General features: G+C 45.6%; 1 protein-coding gene across 1 annotated transcript in view; it reads right to left on the bottom strand.

Annotated features, from left to right (window-relative positions):
- LOC126195752 (neuropilin and tolloid-like protein 2) overlaps positions 1–25,149 on the bottom strand; it is a gene marked incomplete at its 3' end in the record, with an annotated part of 1,334,530 nt that overhangs the window by 1,285,227 nt on the left and 24,154 nt on the right. Inside the window, exon 2 of the mRNA XM_049934379.1 lies at positions 5,902–6,165. Within this exon, the coding sequence (XP_049790336.1) occupies positions 5,902–6,165 (264 nt within the window). The remainder of the gene's footprint in view (positions 1–5,901; positions 6,166–25,149) is intronic.

Below are 25,149 nucleotides of genomic sequence, written 5' to 3'. Positions count from 1 at the left end.
CTCACAATTGAACAGAAGGAACGCCGAAGAATGATTTGTTCTGACATCCTGGAAACTCCTGTTAACTCAGACACTGCTCTGATTGTTAAACGGCGATCTTGTCGAACAAGTTTACCGATTTTTTCAATGTTTGCATCAGTTTTTGCTGACAATGGTCTGCCAGTGCGAGTGTCATCACTGGCGTCTTCGCGGCCATCTTTAAATCGTTTAAACCACTCAAACACTTTTGTTCGCGATAAACAATCATCGCCGTACACTTGTTGTAACATTACAAACGTTTCACTTGCAGATTTTCCTAGTTTGAAACAAAATTGGATGTTAACACGCTGTTCTTTCTGTACACTCAACATTTTCCGACGCACAGACAAAACGTCAACTACTTAAAACAGACGCCACGGGCAGACTGAGTGCAGGAGGCAGATGAAACTCGAGCAGTAGGCCGAACGAGAGTCACGTGACAGGCCACGCGACTTTCAGCCTTATTGCATTCGTTTTATTGTTTGACCAGTACTAGTCCGTTTTTTTCTAGCCACACCTCGTATGTGTTTACTGTTCCAGCGCGTCCGGAACGAAGATTTCCGGCACCTACTGACTGCATTGTCCTCTTGATTCTCAGAATACTTGTGGCCGTGCCCTGCTGTGTGCGACTGTCTGGCGCCGGATGGCCGGTGGTCTAAGCAGGTTGTTTTCGTAGCTGGTCAAACGGCAAGTTCAGTTCCCTCAGCTGAATAACAGAGGCATGATTGGTCTACTTAAACTGAGGCTTGTTGACGTCATAAAGCCTTGCTCGAAATTGGAGGGAACGATCGCTATTGGCGCGAATGATGTTCTGAGACAGTGTGGGGGAATTTTGGAATCAGAACTGAATGCTGATTCGCGGTTTTCGAGGAGACTAGAGAGTAGAGAAATGTTGGCTTCGCTCTTGCGTTGCGCTGGCAGTGGCATTTGGGATCTGATCTTCCTCAGAATCGGACGGTTTGCGAGTTGGTAGCTCGTTTTCGGAAGAACTTAGAATTCTCGGACAGCCTTCGCGGCCAGGGGTTGATACAGAGTCGCTGCACGGCAGAAGTCGGCGCCTACATTATCAGGACGCTGCCTACCGACGACGTGCTGCAGATTTCAGTACTGGTACAGTATTTTGCGGCCCCGGTATTGTAGGACCTTATCAATTTTATACTGAATCCCTCAGCGGCACGCGCTCTCGCTTTGCTACAAGTCCAGATTGCTTGTTTCTCCACGTGATCCCATCTGAGCTCTAACTACTAATTGCGATACTGCTATATAGTCGGGAGATTAATATTTGATTCATTAGGACCTCCAGTCATTATCGTCAATCTATTGGATCACAGAGTGTAGGAGCCCCTTGTTCTCGAGCCCCATTCTTAGTCTCATAATATTTCAGTATACCCTATCCTTTAACCTACTGTTTGTGTCGATAATCATGTGCATTTATGTTCTGATGTATAATAAATATCATTGTAATATTTAATCCGCATATCATTTCGTAGATGTTTGCAGAATAACATTTCCTGTTGTTTATTATGATAAAGTTCTCTTTTTTTCTGAGAAGATTAAGATTTTTATTAAATTATTGTGAGTGTGCACTCTTTATTTTACCAACTATCAGGGCCACCATTTTCTTCCGTTACCGTTGTGCGCATAATTAATTAGCTTGTAGATAAGGAGGGGGTCGAGTGCATGTCTCGTTCTCATGCAAAATTCGTCTGAATTAAAGAGGTTCAAACTCTTCTCCACCCTGGCAACTCGTAAGGGTAAGTGCATAAGCGAAGCAGACGCGGTTGAGTAATCATTGTAGCGACAATACATGCCACAAATGTGGAAATCTACTGGAGTAAGCATCTTAGACAAACAACAGGTAGGCGTCACATCTAACGAAAGAGTACAATGCCCGTGCAGCCACAAGTATTTCATAACCCGCCGTTCAGCAGGCGATCTCTATGGTTTCAAATATTAACTCAACGATGTTGTCAGTTAAGATTGCTGTGGGTACAGGAACATAAAGATTTCACCGAGGATCGCTGGAAAACGAGTAGCCTGTTTGGATGTATCACGCTTCGTGTTACATTAGGTCGCTGGTCGTTTCCAGATAGGTCACCATCCAGTGAACAGCTGCTCGAAATATTCACAGTCCACGGATGCAGGGCAGTGGGGCAATATTACGCTATGCTGGACATTCACCTGCGATTCCGTGAGACCTGTGGTACAGTCTGCGCAGAATGCTGCGGCCGGCAGGGCACGCGTGGGTCGACCAGTAGTGACGGTTGTTACGTGAGGGCATTGTAGCAAAATGCCGAGCGCTGGAGGGGAAGTGCCGTTCTAAACTGAAGCCAGCGCTCTCGCTTTTTACATATATTAAGTTGGGCCCTTCCATGCCCACATTTTCATGGTGAACAAAGAGCTACCGTCTCCTGTACTTTGGTTAGTATCTAAAAAGAAATCCGCCAGGAATGCAGCGATTTATGTTCACCTGGTTCATTACCCATTTCTAACTTTCAGAGAAGCATCGTGAGCGATGAGTTTTGAGTAACCGTACACATTTCTCTGGTTACCATATTAAAATTTGCTTCTTTTGCCAAAACACAGCGGAGTTTACACAGTTTCGCCTCACATGTTGTGCAGACACAATTGGGAGAGAATTCTGAAGCAGTGGTTTAGCAAGTTTGTTAGGAGAGGAACTGAGGAAAATTAAGGCCAGTAGCTTATGAAAAGTACATCCTTGGTTAAAAAAAAAACGTATTATGTGTTCACTTATGTTGTTCCAAAACCCATAGCATTTCTCGTTTCACAAGCTATCGATGACCCTTAAAAATCACAAACTTTCATGGAAAAAGTCTGTAGTTAGTGGAATAACACAGTAGATAATGAAGTTTTACATAATAACGATGTGGCGGAAGTCTCTCCTCTTCGCAAGCTATAATTTACCACAATCTCATTTCGATATCTGAAACCGTTTACGAAATATGATGAATGTTGTGAATATATCATCATGAACCTGGCATATGAAGCTACAAGCAAAGCAAAAATGAAGCTTTATACAGAATAGTTCCCGAAAAATCGTTTGGGAAAGATTTCAGGGCAAGCGCCTCGTTTCTGTCATCGCTGACCGTCCCAAAAGGTGTCGGCCTCCCCTTCCGATCGAGCTTCCCGAGCGCTTTGGACTAAAGCCAGCCATTGTGCGTCGGCCACCGTACCTATTGTTATCAAAATCTCCACGGCAGGTGTGGACTACATGAATATTATTTCTGACCATCTGCATCTATTCACACTTGGTATCTTCCCCGACAGCGAAGGCACTTTCCAGCAGGATAATTATCCATCTCACAATGCCAAAACCATGGTGCAGTGGCTTGAAGAGGCACAAAGGTCGCCAAATCAGAACCAGATGGAACACTTCTGGGATCCTATCGTGTATCTCTTCTACACATTGTATTGTAATGGTCTGCAGTCCTGAGACTGGTTTGATGCAGCTCTCCATGCTCTTCTATCCTGTGCAAGCTTCTTCATCTCCCAGTACTTCCTGCAACCTACATTCTTCTGAATCTGCTTAGTGTATTTATCTCTTGGTCTCCCTCTACGATTTTTACCCTCCACGCTGCCGTCCGATGCTAAATTTGTGATCCCTTGATGCCTCAGAACATGCCCTACTAACCGGTCCCTTCTTCTTGTCAAGTTGTGCCACAAACTCCTCTACTCCCCATTTCTATTCAATACCTCCTCATTAGTCATGTGATCTTCCCATCTAATGTTAAGGATTCTTCTGTAGCACCACAATTCGAAAGCTTCTAAAAAAAATGGTTCAAATGGCTCTGAGCACTATGGGGCTCAACTGCTGAGGTCATTAGTCCCCTAGAACTTAGAACTAGTTAAACCTAACTAACCTAAGGACATCACAAACATCCATGCCCGAGGCAGGATTCGAACCTGCGACCGTAGCGGTCTCGCGGTTCCAGACTGCAGCGCCTTTAACCGCACGGCCACTTCGGCCGGCTCGAAAGCTTCTATTCTCTTCTTGTCCAAAATGTTTATCTTCCATGTTTCACTTCCATACATGGCTACACTCCATACAAATACTTTCTGAAACGACTTCCTGACACTTAAATCTACACTCGATGTTAACATATTTCTCTTCTTCAGAAACGCTTTCCTTGCCATTGCCAGTCTACATTTTATATCCTCTCTACTTCGACCATCATTAGTTATTTTGCTCCCCAAATAGCAAAACTCCTTTACTACTTTAAGTGCCTCATTTCCTAATCTAATTCCCTCAGCATCACCCGACTTAATTCGACTACATTCCATTATCCTCGTTTTGCTTTTGTTGATGTTCATCTTATATCCTCCTCTCAACAGATTGTCCATTCCGTTCAACTGCTCTTCCGAGTCCTTTGCTGTCTCTGACAGAATTACAATGTCATCGGCGACCCTCAAAGTGTTTTACTTCTTCTCCATGGATTTCAATTCCTACTCCGAATTTTTCTTTTGTTTCCTTTACTGCTTGCTCATTATACAGATTGAACAACATCAGGACCGAGCGAGGTGGCGCAGTGGTTAGCACACTGGACTCGCATTCGGGAGGACGACGGTTCAATCCCGTCTCCGGCCATCCTGATATAGGTTTTCCGTGATTTCCCTAAATCGTTTCAGGCAAATGCCGGGATGGTTCCTTTGAAAGGGCACGGCCGATTCCCTTCCCAATCCTTCCTTAACCCGAGCTTGCGCTCCGTCTCTAATGACCTCGTTGTCGACGGGACGTTAAACACTAACCACCACCACCACCACAACATCAGGCAGAGGCTACAACCCTGTCTCACTCCCTTCCCGCCCACTGCTTCCCTTTCATGCCCCTCGACTCTTATAACTGCCACCTGGTTTCTGTACAAATTGTAAATAGACTTTCGCGCCCTGTATTTTACCCCTGCCACCTTTAGAATTTGAAAGAGAGTATTCCGGACAACATTGTCAAAAGCTTTCTCTAAGTCTACAAATGCTAGAAACGTAGGTTTGCCTTTTCTTAATCTTTCTTCTAAGATAAGTCGTAAGGTCAGTATTGCTTCATGTGTTCCAATATTTCTACGGAATCCAAATTGATCTTCCCCGAGGTCGGCTTCTACCAGTTTTTCCATTCGTCTGTAAAGAATTCGCGTTACTATTTTCTAGCTTTGAATTATTAAACTGATAGTTCGGTAATTTTCACATCTGTCAACACCTGCTTTCTTTGGAATTGGAATTATTATATTCTTCTGAGGGTATTTGGCCTGTCTCATACATCTTGCTCACCAGATGGTAGAGTTTTGTCAGTTGTAATGGAATGTTGTCTACTCCCGTGGCCTTGCTTCAACTCAGTTCTTTCAGTGCTCTGTCAAACTCTTCACGCAGTATCGTATCTCCCATTTCATCTTCATCTACATCCTCTTCCATATCCATAATAGTGTCCTCAAGTACATCGCCCTTGTATAGACCCTCTATATACTCCTTCAACCTTTCTGCTTTCCCTTCTTTGCTTAGAACAGCGTTTCCATCTGAGCTCTTGATATTCGTACAAATGGTTGTCTTTTCTCCAAAGGTCTCTTAATATTCCTGTAGACAGTATCTATCTTACCCCTAGTGAGATAAGCCTCTACATCCCTACGTTTGTCGTCTAGCCATCCCCGCTTAGCCATTTTGCACTTCCTGTCGACCTCGCAAACCACCTATTCGTAATTTACGTAAGATCGTGAGCCACATACGTACAGAAACCTATCAAGGACTTCTAGAAGCCATCGCGTGTTCAGTCGTTTCTCTGTTTCGTTCCAGTGTTATTACGAAAATGGTCACAACGGTCTGCATGTGTACGTCGTGCAGCGCCGTAACATGGTAGTGGTGGCAGTAGCGGGTACTCACTCTGCGTGGGCCTGGGCAGCACCATGTAGACGGCGGCGAAGCCCTCGTACTCGATGGTGTCGTCGGAGCGGAAGTGCAGGTACATGTAGCGGCCCGACGACATGACCCCGCTGGGCGGCACGCGGTGCCCGCAGAAGCGGTCCAGCACGTCGTTGTAGCCGTAGCGGCCGTCGCGCACCTCCAGGAAGTCGAACTGGCAGCCCTCGCTCGGCTCCAGCCGGAACATCTCGCGGAACTCGAGCCGGATCACGTTGCCAGGACCGGCTGTGGACACGAGGACATACCAGGTGACCGTCAGCGCTCTGCCCTGTTCTCACGCGACATGGCTTAGTCGGGCAGCACCGTTAGATTCCTGTCGAAACCACTGTGCCAGCTTTCTCACACTGGGAAGTCTACAGGTGGAGTGTATAAAACTGTTCCGGAAAATACTGTATGCACCTTAAGGGGGGTAGGACGTCAAACGGGCCGACTTGGAGCAGGAGAATCACCACAGGACATTTTAATTTCTACTGTCTATACTTTTACAAATAAATTCGTAAAACTTTGTCACCACGATCAGGAAGGATTGAGGACTCACACTCATCTCAGTGGAAGTTCAGAAACGTAGCAAAATACCTTTTATTTTACATGTGAAATTTCATCATTTTTTCACTTATTATTGGCTGCATTTGTTACTATAGGTACACTTTTCTTCTTAAGTAAGAGAGATTCTTGGATGAATTTTTCATAGCATACAAACAGTAGTTACAGGTGTATGAAACTCTAGAATTTTCCAAATCTATCACCTATAAAACTTGATTTTTTTCTAAACATGAAGATTAAAATGTAACAGTTCATTCATTTTTTCATAAGCTAAATAACTTCTAGAGTTTCATACACCGGTAACTATTGTTTGTATGCTGTGCAAAAGTCATCGAAGAATCTCTCTTACCTAGGAAGAAAAGTGTACTTATAGCAACAAATGCTGCCAGTAGTAAGTGAAAAAATGATGAAATTTCACATGTAAAAAAAAGTGTTTTGTTACGTTTTTGAGCTTCCACAGCTATGGGTATAAATCCTGAATCCCTCCTGGTCATGCTGTTAAAGTTTTATCAATTTATTTGTAAAAGTATAGACACTGGAAATTAAAATGTCCTGTGGTGCCTCTCCTGCTCCAAGTCGGCCCGTTTGACGCCCTATCCCCCCCTTAAGGTATGCAACCCATCTTTAGTCGTTGACAATCAGGTCAGACATTAACACATACAGTCACGACACTCTTGCTCATTTTTGTTGTACACTGCGACAGCAGCGCTCCAAGTTGGCAGAAAGCTATACTTCTGATAATGATATCGAATGAGTGTGAATAGTATTGTATACATTGATTTGTAACACAGCTTTAACAATTGGGAGAATATGGAGTGCCACAAAGGTCGGCAGAAACTGAAAAATTACACTAGTTCTGTCTTTCTTTAGTTTCCCTAGGAGATATGAAACGGTACATCGCACAGCAGTTTATTTACGATTCTCCTGTAACCTACATATTTTTACTGAAGAAGGTAGTTCTTTTTTAAGAAACAAAAAATGGCTAGTAAACCAGAATGCCTTATCTCTCGCAGAAACACGTAGTATATCTGCTCAACAACATGGAGTTTCGTTCGCAATGCTTCCAGCAAAGGCGCTGCAGTCTGGAACCGCAAGACCGCTACGGTCGCAGGTTCGAATCCTGCCTCGGGCATGGATGTTTGTGATGTCCTTAGGTTAGTTAGGTTTAACTAGTTCTAAGTTCTAGGGGACTAATGACCTCAGCAGTTGAGTCCCATAGTGCTCAGAGCCATTTGAACCATTTTGAACCTTCCAGCAAACTCGAGGGAAGGTATGTTGGGTTTAGGCACGCGATGGTTAAATATTTACCCATCGTCCCTGCGTTTATATGGCTTCTGCAGTGTGCGAATTCAAGAATGCCGGTATATTCAGTTGTGTTTTACTCATGGGTATCTTACAGGTTGCCTGTTTTAAGGTGCATCCAATATGTTTTTGACCAGTTGTATTTTTTCACGTCCTGTTCGTCTACATCTACGTACGTGGGGGAGATTGGCAATATGTTTCCCCTGACGACTGTGGTCAGAGTTGTGTGAAAGGAAAAAAAGAGAATCAGACATTAAATATGATATCTGTATTTTTCTACATAATTTCCGAGTACATTGAGACATTTGTCATACCGTTTTCGAAGCTTCAAAAAGCCTTCCGGGAAAAAATGATGGCGTTGCATGCGGAAGAAGCGTTGAACGGCTTGTTTGACGTCAACGCTGCTGCCAAAGCGCCTTCCGCCGAGAGTCTTCTTCAAAGCAGGAAACAGATGGAAGTCACTTGGTGCGAGATCCGCACTGTAAGGCAGATGGTGTAAGCGCTCCCAACCAAGAGCTGCAAGATGGTTTTGCGTTGCCGTCGCCGTGTGTGTTCTCACACTGTCATCCAACAGCAGAACGCCATATCTGAGAAGGCCAGGCCGCTTTTTCCGAATCACGTCTTTCAATTTCGACAGATTGGCACAGTACCGTGCAGCATTGGCGGTTGTATCCTCCAAAAAGTCCAGCGGCAAAATTACTTTGGCGTCCCAGGAAACGGTGAGTAGCACTTTACCTGCAGATGGAGTGCTTCTGAACTTCTTTCGGACAGGTGATGACGGATGTTTCCTCTCCACGGATGCGGCCTTCGATTCGGGCATGTAATGGTGGACCCACGTTTCATCCCCCGTCACAATCCGGGTCATTGCCAGATTCATGGTATATCGGTGTCTTGCACTTTCACGGTTACCTGCTGTGTCGTCTTTCGCCTATATCACACAGCTCTGCCCGCATCTCGTGGTCGTGCGGTAGCGTTCTCGCTTCCCACGCCCGGGTTCCCGGGTTCGATTCCCGGCGGGGTCAGGGATTTTCTCTGCCTCGTGATGGCTGGGTGTTGTGTGCTGTCCTTAGGTTAGTTAGGTTTAAGTAGTTCTAAGTTCTAGGGGACTGATGACCATAGACGTTAAGTCCCATAGTGCTCAGAGCCATTTGAACCACACAGCTCTGCCCACAGTCGACAGGAGAAACTTATTTTCCGACTCCCCCTCGTACGTACATTCAAAACCATTGTCCAGTAGTGTAGGTTGTTACTATAGTGTATAGAGTGTAGATAGAATTTATGACTAACCGATTTCTTCCCAGTGTTGCTGACACGCTGTTCGAAATCTTCTCTACTTTTTCACTATATTTTAGATTAACTGTGAAATATAAAGACGTGGACAGAGAACCTATAAATGCCTTCTACCGCATGCGTAATGAGTTTTGTTTAATAAGCTCATTTTGACTGCATTTTGTGAAGTTAAACTTCGTGTTGCGTGTACACAACACTGGGAGGAAATGTGTTAACTAAGAGGGATAGCCGGCCGCGGTGGTCTCGTGGTTCTAGGCGCGCAGTCCGGAACCGTGCGACTGCTACGGTCGCAGGTTCGAATCCTGCCTCGGGCATGGATGTGTGTGATGTCCTTAGGTTAGTTAGGTTTAATTAGTTCTAAGTTCTAGGGGACTTATGACCACAGCAGTTGAGTCCCATAGTGCTCAGAGCCATTTTTTTTTAAGAGGGATATTCAGAAAGTGAAATCTGATCCATCTCGAAATGGAAACCACACTGAAAATCCGATGAAGTTTCGAACAGATGTGTTGGACAGTGTCTCTGGTATAACCATCGATCACTTCACGTCGCTCTTTTCGATTCTGATCGCACAGTGAACACGTAAAGAAGTCCGGAAAACGGCGTATCCAGCCAAGTGTGACAGCCTGTGAGAGATTTCGCCTGATTTCATGCAGCCCACACAACGTAACTGTCATGCATTTCCTTCTTCATGTCTATCCTCGGCCGCACGCTGCAGGGGCAATGAGGAGGCTCCTGCAGCGTTTCTGATGGGAAGTGTTTCGTCACCCACCACAGAGTCTGGACTCTGAGCTCAACGTAGAGAATTGGTAGCAAGCACAGGCAGCTGCACCTGTGACGAGGTTATTCGAATGTTGGTCCATCATCATCATCAGTGTTCTGCCTAAAGGCAACATGGTAGTTCTCCAGGCTGTCCGGTCTTCTGCCATCCTCTTCAGGTCTGCATAATTTCCTCTTCCCTTTATGTCGTCTGTCGTATCTCCTTCTTCCTCTCAGTCTTCTCCCACAAACCAACCCTTCCAAAGCATCTGCTAGCAAGCACTCGCTTCTCAATGAATGTCCCAACCAGTTCTTTTTCCTTTCTCTTACAACCTTCAGCAGACATCTTCTCTCACCAACACTTTCCAATACTCTTTCATTACTTACTCTTTCCATCCCGCTTATTCACTCCATTCTCCTTCACATCCACATCTCAAATGCTTCTACCCTTTTTGTTCCCTTTGGGTACAAAAAGACTACAAGTAGCGACTGAACCCCAGAGGGGCGGCTACAGACAGCGTCTGCCTCATGGTGAGTGGCTGACTCTAGGCTGGGCATCCTGCTGCCTATGTGGAAAGTAACGAGAAACTACATTACATTCCCAAGCAGTACATGGTATGTCTCCCCATGTGAAAGATTCCGAAGTTAAATCTTCCCCTCATTTCGATCTCTGGGAGGGGAACACATTGATAGTAGACGTATTTCAAAGGAAGAAAGGGACAGTGAAGGGATGAAAAGTAAGGATTTGAACATGGAATGTGAGGACACTACTGCAAGCAGGAAAGCTAAAGAATGCAAAACAGGAGATGAAAAGAAACAGATTAGATGCCCTCAGTTTGTGTTGAATGAGATGGGGAGAGAATAGGGAGATAGAAAGCGGAGTTATAAGCTCTTTTACTCAGGGGAAATGAAGAATGGTGAAAACGGAGTAGGAATATTGATAGGGGAAAAGTTGAAAAATAAGGTAATGAAGGTACAATATATTGATGGAAGACTGATGATGATACGACTGAAGGGTAATTCAAAAGATCAGGTGTTAATACAGGTATACATACCAACCAGCCAGCATGGAGATCAGGAAGTGGAAGAATATTATGAGAAAATACAAGAGCTCGTCGAGGAAGAAAATATAAATGCCTGCGTTATCATCATGGGGGACTGGATTTCAGCGGTGGGTGAAGGAAGAGATGAAGATGCAGCTGGAGAATTTGGATTAGGAATAAGAAATGAGAGAGGTAAACGACTGATTAGTTTCTGTAAAGAAAATTCTTTAGCAGTGGGTAACACATTATTTGACCACCACAAAAGGAGACGTTACACATGGATATCAAATTTGAAAGTTGGTACAATGCTACGACAAATTTCTCAGCCAGAACGGTGACTGTGTAGAAGAGTAGTTGGAAGGTGTAGCTAACTCTTACAAATAAAACATTTTTTATTTTCGCTGTGATTTCCATTTCGCGACCGATCGGATCTTACTTTCCGAACAGCTCTTGTACATAATGTGCTGCGGTTGGTATATTGTTGGTCCACTGCTTTTCTCGTTGTATGTCAGTGATATCTCATTTGCGCTTCAATCTTGTCACTACAACTTATACTGCTACAGTTTGGAATTGTGTCGAATTGCATTGCTGCTACGATGCAACGAGTGAAGGACGAGCGTTTTTCAGTGTCACCATGGGGACAAAACATTGGTTTTAAACAAAATCTTAGTAAGTACCTGGTCCTCCTAACACAACGAAATCTGGTCAGCGGACATTTTCGTAAAACAGTTTCTCCCATATTGCGGACCAGCGTCGCCGTCGACGTTGCTCCAGCTCGGCGATCGATATCTCTCGTTGAATGTCAGTTCCGATATCGAAGAAACTCTGGCGCTAATAGTCTCAAAAGGGCGCGGACTGTGGCGATAGAGAGAAGACAGGCAGACAGACAGAGGAAGAAGACAGGTACGGACAGTGGCAGAGAGAGGCTTCCTCGCGCCACACTGCAACTAGCTGCTATGCATCATGTCCTGTGTGGATGGGCGGTTATAGGTAGCGGTTGGGTCCTGCGAAGCTGAGCGGAGTACGCAGTGTCGCAAAGTCTGCAAGCGGCGCGTGGTAGCTTGGCTCTGTTCCACCAGTGGATCGCACTTTCAGCAAAGCAGTCGCTGCTTATTTCCCATCGAAGGCACTATTCCAGAGTTAGCTCGTGGAACAAGTTATTGGTTGTTCGTGCAACATTCTCAACCTTAGATTGGTCTTGTAGTGTGACTAGTGTAGGGCCTATAGGAGATTTGTATTTCAGCATTAGCGACGAAGTGAAAATTTTACATCTGGTACGAACTTATCAAATGGTTCAAATGGCTCTGAGCACTATGCGACTTAACAGCTATGGTCATCAGTCCCCTAGAACTTAGAACTACTTAAACCTAACTAAGTTAAGGACATCACACAACACCCAGTCATCACGAGGCAGAGAAAATCCCTGACCCCGCCGGGAATCGAACCCGGGAACCCGGGCGTGGGACGCGAGAACGCTACCGCACGACCACGAGCTGCGGACACGAACTTATCGCGCTTTAAAAATTCGGGTTAACGCAGACCTGTGTGAAGTTCACCGCATTGGTTACCAGGCCTTGATTTAGCTTCAATGACCTCGTGGTAACACAACGGGAATACATTCTTAAATGAAAGAGTGTAATGAAGCTGTAGACCTGCGATTTATTCATTTTTAAATACGTCAATTGAGTTTGCCTAGCTTCTTTTCTAATAAAGTAATTTTTTGGTAATTTTAATTCTTTACTTTAAATTACAGCTAGCAACTGAGGTGCTGCGTTTGTTTTTAACACGTATTTAAATTTGTTAGTTGGCTTGGCAATAAGCTTGCCTGCCGGCGGGAGTGGTCGTGAGGTTCTAGGCGCTACAGTCTGGAACCGAGCGACCGCTACGGTCGCAGATTCGAATCCTGCCTCGGTCATGGATGTGTGTGGTGTCCTTAGGTTAGTTAGGTTTAAGTAGTTCTAAGTTCTAGGCGACTGATGGCCTCAGAAGTTAAGTCGCATAGTGCTCCGAGCCATTGGAACCCAATAAGCTTGCCTACCTCTTTCTCTAGTTAAGTAACATTTTTGGGAAAATTAGGAACCTTGTCTTTAAATCAGCTAACTACGCCAAACTCTGATGTGGTTAAGGGCCAAGTTATTGTCATCATGTCCATATAAGCGAGAGACCGTAGCAGCCCCGGCAGTCAGTGAACTCCTGACGACGATGGCGGAGATGGCCATCGAAAGCTCGAGGATTTTATTCGAATTGACGCGGCTGGAAAACCGTGAACGTTTTATTCAAGTTATTGTATTGACGTTGCTTGGTTACGATAAGTGCTCAACATAAGTTTTGTTGCAGGAGCTATTATTACTATATGCTGAAATTATGTCGGTGTAAGGCCAAGCTAAGAACCGTCGAGGTGGCATGTATGAGTTTTACCAGGTGACTGCCCCTCTTAGTTTAATGCGCCATGTAAACGCACTTCTTTTGGAAACAGGACCCTTCATGTTCACTTACAGTACAAGAGATTGCCATTGCATTGCCTGCTTTTCTAGTGATTTAATTTGTTGATAACTGTAAATATTTGTCTTTTAAAATATATTGTACAGTTTACCTAAAGAAACTTTCAAAATTTTAACATCGCTGAAGCAGCAACTGTTGAAAATCCTCATGGTAAATGTTAACAGCCAAAAAGTTGCAGGATAAAGATTTACTGAAATTCTTGACCACTCTTTCGGTATATCTAAATATATCACAGGCTAAGTACTGATGAGATGCCGTGTTCGGATCGACCTTCTATTCATAATTATGCTGTACAAATGGAGGTGATGCCGACGACGCCTTTGGCACGATTGTTTTATATATCTCCACTGCAGGATGTGATTTTAGTGTTTTTTGCTTCTGATGAAGGTATATTTAGATAAACCGAAACCGTGGTCAAGGATTTCAATAAATCTTTATCCTGCAACTGTTTGGTTGTTATTGTGGTGTCACCGCCAGACACCACACTTGCTAGGTGGTAGCCTTTAAATCGGCCGCGGTCCGTTAGTATACGTCGGACCCCCGTGTCGCCACTATCAGTGATTGCAGACCGAGCGCCGCCACACGGCAGGTCTAGAGAGACTTCCTAGCACTCGCCCCAGTTGTACAGCCGACTTTGCTAGCGATGGTTCACTGACAAAATACGCTCTCATTTGCCGAGACGATAGTTTAGCATAGCCTTCAGCTACGTCATTTGCTACGACCTAGCAAGGAGCCATTATCAGTTACTATTGATATTGTGAATCATGTACCGTCCAGACCGACGTTCACCATTAATGGATTAAAGTTAAGTATTCCACCAGCTACGTCCTCTTTTCTAAATTCTAATTTCCTTGTCCTGTTCCAGACCTCACGCCAGCCTGCGTGAGCTAAAACGCGTGCCTTTCGGCCTCCTCTAGTAACACGGTGTTGGCTCTCCTGCCAACCAAAACAGTTATCAGTTACCGTAAAGAAACTTTAAAAATTTTTGTAAGCTCTAAAATTGTTTTAATCTATTTTGAAGTTACTTCATTTTGTTTTGAGGTGTGGCTTTATTGCAACGTCTTGCGCTAATGTAAACTGAAACTACCGTGGTTTTGCAGATAAAACAAAATTTTGCTTACAGTCCAATGGATTTCAGTACTTGTGATTTGAAATTTCCAGCCTTTGATTATTTAGTAAACGAACTTTTTCTAATACTGCTTAACGTCTCAGCACGTCTCCCACTTCACAAGCTTATTGTCTGTTTATTTATAATTTATTTCTTATTACAGTTATATCTCCTTTAATTATTCTTTTCATTTCCTTCTTTCCCTACACATGATCAGACATACGAGTCCAAAACTTGTTTTCGAGCAGTTTTGAAGGGAGAACCCCATCTCAGCCGTTCTTGCTGAGCTGTCATCTATTCGTAGCACGCGTGGGACCACCACTGCTCAAGAACAGAAGACGTGCGCCACTTTGTTGCACAGTCGCCGGCTACCACAGAGTGAGTACACCTTCCGCATCGCACAGTAGCGGCGCGCGCATCAGCAACAGGTGTCCGCCGCGAAGCCTGCCCGCTCCTGATGTTTGCAGAGATTTCTGGCTGGCAGTGCGCGGAACTCCGCCGGCCAAGTTGGGTCTCATTACGCGCACCGAACTGAACATAACAAAGAGGGCCGCAGATAAAGGAAGGGGCAGTCTCCCTGCAGCAGGCGGAGGTGAAGTAAAGAGCGCGGGGCTCAGCTACGGGACTGCAAACTTCTGAAGGTAATTTTCCTGGCCTGTTTACGAACACCATAACCGTCGTAAGAGGTTCGATCAAATTCCCAAACAACGGTAATCTGCTGTTTTTTGGCGGTAACCAGCTAAACAGGCTAACACAACAAATTTCGCTGCAATAGATAAATACAAGCCGCCACGAAAAGAAGCCTTTATATACAGAAAATACATTTACAACAAAATGCAGATTACTGTATTATTAATTTATTGCTTGTTTAACCTGACCTGATTAGGGCCTTATGGATCTCTCATATATCTTAAGAGAGACAACACGTACCAAAGATGTTGTAAAACATTCCCAGCAGTAATAATGATGATAGTAATAATAATAGTAACTGACACTAATAATACACTTCTGGCCATTAAAATTGCTACACCATGAAGATGACGTGCTACAGACGCGAAATTTAACCGACAGGAATAAGAGGCTGTGATATGCAAATGATTAGCTTTTCAGAGCATTCACACAAGGTTAGCGCCGGTGGCGACACCTACAACCTGCTGACATGAGGAAAGTTCCCAACCGCCGGCCGCGGTGGTCTAGCGGTTCTAGGCGCTCAGTCAGGAACCGCGCGACTGCTACGGTCGCAGGTTCGAATCCTGCCTCGGGCATGGATGTGTGTGATGTCCTTAGGTTAGTTAGGTTTAAGTAGTTCTAAGTTCTAGGGGACTTATGACCACAACAGTTGAGTCCCATAGTGCTCAGAGCCATTTGAAAAGTTCCCAACCGATTTCTCATACACAAACAGCAGTTGACCGGCGATGCCTGGTGAAACGTTGTTGTGATGCCTCGTGTAAGGTGGAGAAATGCGGACCATCACGTTTCCGACTTTGATAAAGGTCGGATTGTAGCCTATCGCGATTGCGGTTTATAGTATCGCGACATTGCTGCTCGCGTTGGTCGAGGTCCAATGATTGTTAGCAACATATGGAATCGGTGGGTTCAGGAGGGTAATACGGAACGCCGTGCTGGATCCCAACGGCCTCGTATCACTAACAGTCGAAATGACAGGCATCTTATCCGCATTACTGTAACGGATTGTGTAGCCACGTCTCGATCCCTGAGTCAACACATGGGGACGTTTGCAAGACAACAACCATCTGCACGAACAGTTCGACGACGTCTGCAGCAGCATGGACCATGGGTGCGGTTACCCTTGACGCTGCAGCACAGACAGGAGCGCATGCGGTGGTGTACTCAACGACGAACCTAGGTGCACGAATGGCAAAACGTCATTTTTTCGGATGAATCCAGGTTCTGTTTACAGCATCATGATGGTCGCATCCGCGTTTGGCGACATCGCGGTGAACTCACATTGGAAGAGTGTATTCGTAATCGCCATACTGGCGTATCACCCGCCGTGATGGTATGGGGTGCCATTGGTTACACGTCTCTGTCACCTCTTTTTCGCATTGACGGTACTTTGAACAGTGGACGTTAAATTTCAGATGTGTTACGACCCGTGGCTCTACGCTTCATTCGATCCCTGCGAAACCCTACATTTCAGCAGGATAATGCACGACCGCATGTTGCAGGTCCTGTACGGGCCTTTCTGGATATAGAAAATGATCGACTGCTGCCCTGGCCAGCACACTCTCCAGATCAGTCACCAATTGAAAACGTCTGGTCAATGGTGGCCGAGCAACTGGCTCGTCACAATACGCCAGTTATTACTCTTGATAAACTGTGGTATCGTGTTGAAGCTGCATGAGCAGCTCTACCTGTACACGCCATCCAAGCTCAGTTTGACTCAATTCCCAGGCGTATCAGCGCCGTTATTACGGCCAGAGGTGGTTGTTCTAGGTACTGATTTCTCAGGATCTATGCACCCAAATTGCGTAAAAATGTAATCACATGTCAGTTCTAGTATAATATATTTGTCCAATGTATATCCGTTTATCATCTGCATTTCTTGTTGGTGTAGCCATTTTAATGGCCAGTAGTGTAGTAATAAGTGTAAAAGATAAGCCTTGTAAGGCCGCTCTATGTTTTTACATCCTTGCCTCCTGGCGCCATCTGTCTCTAGTCGCCAGGTCGCCTTTTAGTAGATACCTTAGTTGTAGATCCTTGGGCAGCTTGTTGACCATGTCGGCAGTCAGTCGGTCGCAGTCAGAGCAAGAGGGGGTAAGCGGCTCGTGTGAAGTATGACGGGCAGTTCACGAAGCTTACGGGCGCACTATTGTCTAAACGGCCAGTGGATCGGTAGAGTTGTGTTCGGGAGACACAGCCGATTTACCCTGGATTAAGGAGACATAGTTCCTGATGTGGCTGTTGGAAGGCTGTTCATGTACTGGTTCCTTCTGTTCCACCTTTTTGGGGGGAGGTATTCGTTACTTGACAGAACCATGTGCTCACTGCTGAAGTTACTGCCTCTACGCTGGATTGCCTATGGTTCTCCATCACTCTGTTTGAAGAACTGAATTTATCCTTTGATGCCTCTGTTTGAAATTACTTGAGTTCCACATTTGTGTGTTTTAAAATTTCTTTTAATTACACCTTGTTCAATGTCTGCTTATTTATCACCTGCGCCTGAAATTGTCACGTGTTCTAGGCCGTCACGCGTGTTAGTGACCACTGACGTCGAAATTGAGTCTGACTTGTATTGGAAGTTGTTGCTTCCCTGACTGATGTAGCGGCTATAAAATTGCCTACAGCTGTGGTCAGCAAACGCTAGCGGCCCAGTGAATATTCGGTCATTTGGGTAATTATGTTCCCTAACTCTGGTGAGATTTTGCCCATCCAGGAAAGTTAGTATTTATTGTTTCAAATATGATTAAGACTGTATTTGTTTGAGTGTTGGCCCTCAAGATTTGCCTGTTACGTCCTAAGCCACTTAAGGTAATGTGTCTGAGGGACATGTGATTATTATATTTACTTGTTACATTTTATTGTAAGATTAACCAGTTAACCCTGTTAGTGATTCTTATTGTAAAATTTTTGTTGTTACAGGTAAGGTTTGGCTGGGGCTTGGGGCCACGCTCACATTGAACTGCCGGCCGGGGTGGCCGAGAGGTTCTAGGCGCTACACTCTGGAACCGCGCGACCGCTACGGTCGCAGGTTCGAATCCTGCCTCGGGCATGAATGTGTGTGATGTCCTTAGGTTAGTTAGGTTTAAGTAGTTCTAAGTTATAGGGGACTGATGACCTCAGAAGTTAAGTCCCATATTGCTCAGAGCCAGTTTTGATCACATTGAGCTTCTCGTCTTGCTCTGAACAGTTTCATATGTTCCATGATCATTATGTATGATTTATATGTTTGCTTTTTTTCTCTCGGCCTTTCGAGCTGTTCCTGTTCGTATCGTTTGGAGGCGCTGCTCCGGAGTGTTATGTTACCCGCCGGTCTACCAGGCGTAGCCTGTATGCGTCGGCTATGTACGTGAGTGCGGGTGGCGCGCCTCTTCCCGTCTCACTGCAGAGTCTGAGACGATGCGGCCTCCTAGCTTGCTACAGCATCCCTCATAAGCTGAGTTTCTACCTCGTAGCAATCGGGCGTTAATTTACCCAGTGGCGCCCGTTATTCTTCCGTCTTATTCAGACGTGACCTGCCGCACCTGCCCCTTTCGTGGTTTCCCTGTGTGAAGTTTTGCCTGTAACGAAATGTTTTTAACATTGATCTAATGCCCAACTGTTAAATTATATTTCATTACTTTCCACGTCAGTCTCATGAATAGTCCCAAGAGCCTTCTCTGATTGCTCAAATACGTTGTCAGAATTATGTGGTGCAACCTTGACCAGTGTCACAAGAAATTTATTTTTTCCAATATTTTTACATCGAACGTATTTGTGTGTTGTTTACCTGTAAATGTGAATTGAAGTGTTTCCATTTTTAATGCGTGTTTCAAAAATGCTCTATATTTACGGTGGTAAGATGAAATAAGAGAATTTGGAAGAAATGTGTTTTGGTCAGGCAGCTGAATTATAATATTTATTTGTGCAGTATGATATTGTTGGATTCTTGTCAAGTAAAAAATGACTTGTGACAAATGGCCTGCACTTTCCCATGCCCGATTAGTTGTTCCTTTATCCTGCGGCGTCCGCTGACAATTCAAAAGGCATTTAGAATGATATAGATTAAGTTAGCACATTTGAAACGATGTTTATCAGAAGGAAAATGGGTAAAGGGAGGTGAGAAGATTGAAATGACAGTGACACTGTCTGCTACGAAAAAGCAGGATATAAATATAGAACTCCGCCAAGACGTAGGGAAGAGTTGTGAGTGTTGGGGGGGGGGGGGGGGGGGGAGACTCATGAGAATGAGCTGCACAGAGTGTAGGAGTGGTGGCTACTATAATCTAAAGGGGACCATTACCTGTCTTCTGAAGTTCTGAAGGAATTTAATGTCTCTGATATTTGGTGGAAGATTATTCCAAAGTTGGGTTCCCGTTAGAGAAAGTGGTAGAGAACATGGCAATGCTGTGTGACAGTACAGAGAGAATGTTACAAGCACTCATCGCCAGTTCCAGCCTGCGTGAGCATTTTTGCGTAAGTTCTTGGAGAATGCCATCGCCATAATGAAGTAAGGAGTGTATTAGTGTCTGTACGAGCTTATTTTAAGCTCTATAGGAATGCACAAAACTGAGACACTACAAAACGGTTACGAAACTAGTGTGTCTATACTCAGATGTAGCAGCGACAGAGAGAGAGAGAGAGAGAGAGAGAGAGAGAGAGAGAGACCCCAAAGAAAACCAAAGGACAGATCGAAAATAATAAAAGAAAAGTTTTAGTTCCAAATTACATTGAAAAAGAAATGTATATTCAATAAACAAGTAAGAAAATTTAGAAACTGTACCAAAATTTAGTCCGGTACAACAATCGGACGACAAAGTATGTGGAGACATTAAAACAATAAACCCTGTCACATTGACTACACAGTTTGTGGAGTTCTACGTAACTCGCCGTAAAGCCGTAACTGAGAAACGGACCACGACAGTAATAGATGTGATGAAAGAAGCTGCGATGACACAGCACAAAATAGAAGACAGAAGTTAATATAGGCAGAATATCAGGACTGGAATGTCGACCAGACAGAAAAACCCCGCTTGGTGAGGGTCTGTCAGAACAACGCGTTCTGGCAGAATGAAGGAAATATGGAGACAGCGAAAGATTGCAGGAAATTTCTGGAATGCCGCAAAACGAGTAATAAAAACAAAAGCCCGTACCGAGCTACTGAGTGTCTCTCTTGCAGAGTCTTCCACTGAAGTTTATCATCTCCGTAACGCTTTCGCGATTACTAAATTATCCTGTAAAGAAGCGCGCTGCTCTCCGTTGCATCTTCTCTATCTCTTCTATCAACCCTATCTGGTGCGGATCCCACACCTGTGAGCAGTATTCAAGCAGTGGGGATCAAGTGTACTGTAACCTACTTCCTTTGTTTTCTTACTGCATTTCCTTAAGATTCTTCCAATGAATCTCAGTCTGGTATCTGCTTTACCGACGATTAATTTTATATGGTCATTCCATTCTAAATCACTCCTAATGGCTACTCCCAGGTAATTTATGGAATTAACTGCTTGCAGTTGCAGATCTGCTATATTGTTGCTAAATGATAAAGGATCTTTCTTTCTATGTATTCGCAGCACATTACACTTGTTTACATTGAGATTCAATTGCAATTTCCTGCACTATGTGTCAATTCGTTGCAGATGCTCCTGCATTTCAGTACAATTTTCCGTTGCTCAACCTCTCCATATAGTACAGCATCATCCGCAAAAGCGTCACTGAGCTTCCGATGTTATCCATAAGGTCATTTATATATATTGTGAATAGCAACGGTCCTACGACACTCCACTGCGGCACACCTGAAATCACTCTTACTTCGGAAGACTTCTCTCCATTGAGAATGACATGCTGTGTTGTGTTATCTAGGACCAAACAATTGGTCTGATAGTCCATGTGCTCTTACTTTGTTCATTAAACGACTGTGGGGAACTGTATCAAACGCCTTGCGGAAGTGAAGAAACACGGAATCTACCTGGGAACCTGTGTTTATGGCCCTACGAGTCTCGTGGACAAATAGCGCGAGCTGGGTTTCACACGATCGTCTTTTTCGAAACCCATGCTGATTCCTACACAGTAGATTTCTGGTGTCCAGAAAAGTCATTATACTCGAACACAAAACGTGTTCCAAAATTCTACAAGTGATCGACGTTAGAGATATAGGTCTACAGTTTCGCACATCTCATTGACGTCCCTTCTTGAAAACGGGGATGACCTGTGCCCTTTTCCAATTTTTTGGAACACTACGCTCTTCTAGAGACCTACGGTACACCGCTGCTAGAAGGGGGCAAGTTCCTTCGCGTAGCCTGTGTAAAATCGAACTGGTATCCCATCAGGTCCAGCGGCCTTTCCTCTTTTGAGCGATTTTAATTGTTTCTCTATCCCTCTGTCCTCTATTTCGATATCTATCATTTTGTCATCTGTGCGACAATCTAGAGAAGGAACTGCAGTGTAGTCTTGCCCTGTGAAACAGCTTTGGAAAAAGACATTTAGTATTTCGGCCATTATTCTGTCATCCTCTGTTTCAGTACCATTTTGGTCACAGAGTGTCTGGACATTTTGTTTTGATCCACCTACCGCTTTGACATAAGACCAAATTTTCTTAGGATTTTCTGCCAAGTCAGTACATAGAACTTTACTTTCGAATTCGTTGAACGCCTCTCCCATAGCCCTCCTCACACTACATTTCGCTTCGCGTGATTTTTGTTTGTCGGCAAGGCTTTGGCTATGTTTATGTTTGGTGTGAAGTTCCCTTTGCTTCCGTAGCAGTTTTCTAACTCGGTTGTTGAACCACACCGGCTGCGGTGGCCGTGCGGTTCTAGAAGCTTCAGTCCGGAACCGCGCTGCTGCTACAGTCGCAGGTTCGAGTCCTGTCTCGGGCATGGGTGTGTGTGATGTCCTTAGGTTAGTTAGGTTTAAGTAGTTCTAAGTTCTAGGGGACTGATGACCTAAGATGTTAAGTCCCATAGTGCTCAGAGCAATTTGAACCATTTTTTTGTTGAACCAGGGCGGCTCTTTTCCACCTCTTACGATCTTGCTTGGCACATACTCATCTTATGCATATTGTACGATAAGATAATCACGATAAGATGAAAAAAATAAGAAAACCTATAATACAAACGAATATACACTGATCAGCCATAACGCTATGACTATCTAACAGCCGGTATGTCGACCTTTTGTGCCGGCCGCGGTGGTCTAGCGGTTCTGGCACTGCAGTCCGGAACCGCGGGACTGCTACGGTCGCAGGTTCGAATCCTGCCTCGGGCATGGGTGTGTGTGATGTCCTTAGGTTAGTTAGGTTTAAGTAGTTCTAAGTTCTAGGGGACTTATGACCTAAGATGTTGAATCCCATAGTGCTCAGAGCCATTTGAACCATTTTTTTATGTCGACCTTTGGTACGGACAACAGCTGCGACGCGTCGTGGCAGGGAAGCATCGAGGCCTTGGTAGGTCGGTGGAGGGAGCTGGCACTGCATCTCCACACACATCTATTTCCCACAAATTCCGGGGAAGGAGGCGACGAGATGTGACGCCACGTCTAATCACATTCTTGCATCAAATCCGCCGGCCGCGGTGGTCGTGCGGTTCTAGGCGCTGCAGTCCGGAACCGCGAGACTGCTACGGTCGCAGGTTCGAATCCTGCCTCGGGCATGGGTGTGTGTGATGTCCTTAGGTTAGTTAGGTTTAAGTAGTTCTAAGTTCTAGGGGACTTATGACCTAAGATGTTGAATCCCATAGTGCTCAGAGCCATTTGAACCATTTTTTTATGTCGACCTTTGGTACGGACAACAGCTGCGACGCGTCGTGGCAGGGAAGCATCGAGGCCTTGGTAGGTCGGTGGAGGGAGCTGGCACTGCATCTCCACACACATCTATTTCCCACAAATTCCGGGGAAGGAGGCGACGAGATGTGACGCCACGTCTAATCACATTCTTGCATCAAATCCGCCGGCCGCGGTGGTCGTGCGGTTCTAGGCGCTGCAGTCCGGAACCGCGAGACTGCTACGGTCGCAGGTTCGAATCCTGCCTTGGGCATGGATGTGTGTGATGTCCTTAGGTTAGTTAGGTTTAAGTACACTCCTGGAAATTGAAATAAGAACACCGTGAATTCATTGTCCCAGGAAGGGGAAACTTTATTGACACATTCCTGGGGTCAGATACATCACATGATCACACTGACAGAACCACAGGCACATAGACACAGGCAACAGAGCATGCACAATGTCGGCACTAGTACAGTGGTTCAAATGGCTCTGAGCACTATGGGACTTAACATCTATGGTCATCAGTCCCCTAGAACTTAGAACTACTTAAACCTAACTAACCTAAGGACAGCACACAACACCCAGCCATCACGAGGCAGAGAAAATCCCTGACCCCGCCGGGAATCGAACGCGGGAACCTTAGTACAGTGTATATCCACCTTTCGCAGCAATGCACGCTGCTATTCTCCCATGGAGACGATCGTAGAGATGCTGGATGTAGTCCTGTGGAACGGCTTGCCATGCCATTTCCACCTGGCGCCTCAGTTGGACCAGCGTTCGTGCTGGACGTGCAGACCGCGTGAGACGACGCTTCATCCAGTCCCAAACATGCTCACCTGCACGGCGCCAAACACGCATACGACCATCATTGGCACCAAGGCAGAAGCGACTCTCATCGCTGAAGACGACACGTCTCCATTCGTCCCTCCATTCACGCCTGTCGCGACACCACTGGAGGCGGGCTGCACGATGTTGGGGCGTGAGCGGAAGACGGCCTAACGGTGTGCGGGACCGTAGCCCAGCTTCATGGAGACGGTTGCGAATGGTCCTCGCCGATACCCCAGGAGCAACAGTGTCCCTAATTTGCTGGGAAGTGGCGGTGCGGTCCCCTACGGCACTGCGTAGGATCCTACGGTCTTGGCGTGCATCCGTGCGTCGCCGCGGTCCGGTCCCAGGTCGACGGGCACGTGCACCTTCCGCCGACCACTGGCGACAACATCGATGTACTGTGGAGACCTCACGCCCCACGTGTTGAGCAATTCGGCGGTACGTCCACCCGGCCTCCCGCATGCCCACTATACGCCCTCGCTCAAAGTCCGTCAACTGCACATACGGTTCACGTCCACGCTGTCGCGGCATGCTACCAGTGTTAAAGACTGCGATGGAGCTCCGTATGCCACGGCAAACTGGCTGACACTGACGGCGGCGGTGCACAAATGCTGCGCAGCTAGCGCCATTCGACGGCCAACACCGCGGTTCCTGGTGTGTCCGCTGTGCCGTGCGTGTGATCATTGCTTGTATAGCCCTCTCGCAGTGTCCGGAGCAAGTATGGTGGGTCTGACACACCGGTGTCAATGTGTTCTTTTTTCCATTTCCAGGAGTGTAGTTCTAAGTTCTAAGGGACTGATGACCTAAGATGTTAAGTCCAATAGTGCTCAGAGCCATTTGAACCATTTTTTGCATCAACTCCAATGGACCTATGGGTGCTCAATTGAATGTTCCCTGGAGCATAATGGAACCCCCGCCAGCATGTCTCCGTCAGGCAGTACAGGTGTCAAAGAGCTGTTCCCCTGGAAGATGACGGATTCGCGCACTTCCACCGACATGGTAAAGAATACATCGGGATTCATCAGGCCATGCAACGCTCTGCCACCGCGCCAACGTCCAGTGTCGATTGTCATGTGCACCACTTCAGTCGTAGATGCCGATGTAGCGGAGTTAACATTGGCGCGTGTGTGGCTCTTCAGCTGTGGAGGCCCATAGCTTGGAGCATTCGGAGCACTGTGTGTTTACAAAGACTTCTATTCGGCTCAGTATTGAGGTCTGATGCTAGTTAAGCTACATTTAGCCGCTTGTCATGTTTTACCAGTCTGCTCAGCCTACGACATCCGATCTCTGTAATGGGGGTGGCCGCCCAACTCCACGGCCTCCGGACGTCATTTCAACTTGGTAACTTGGTTTCTGCACGTGTTGAAGACACTCGCCACAGCTATTTTGACTTGGTAACTTGGTTTCTGCACGTGTTGAAGA

This window comes from Schistocerca nitens, chromosome 7 (assembly GCF_023898315.1).
Source record: "Schistocerca nitens isolate TAMUIC-IGC-003100 chromosome 7, iqSchNite1.1, whole genome shotgun sequence".
In the NCBI taxonomy this organism is placed as follows: domain Eukaryota; kingdom Metazoa; phylum Arthropoda; class Insecta; order Orthoptera; family Acrididae; genus Schistocerca; species Schistocerca nitens.
This window is presented reverse-complemented; position numbering and strand designations above follow the sequence as displayed.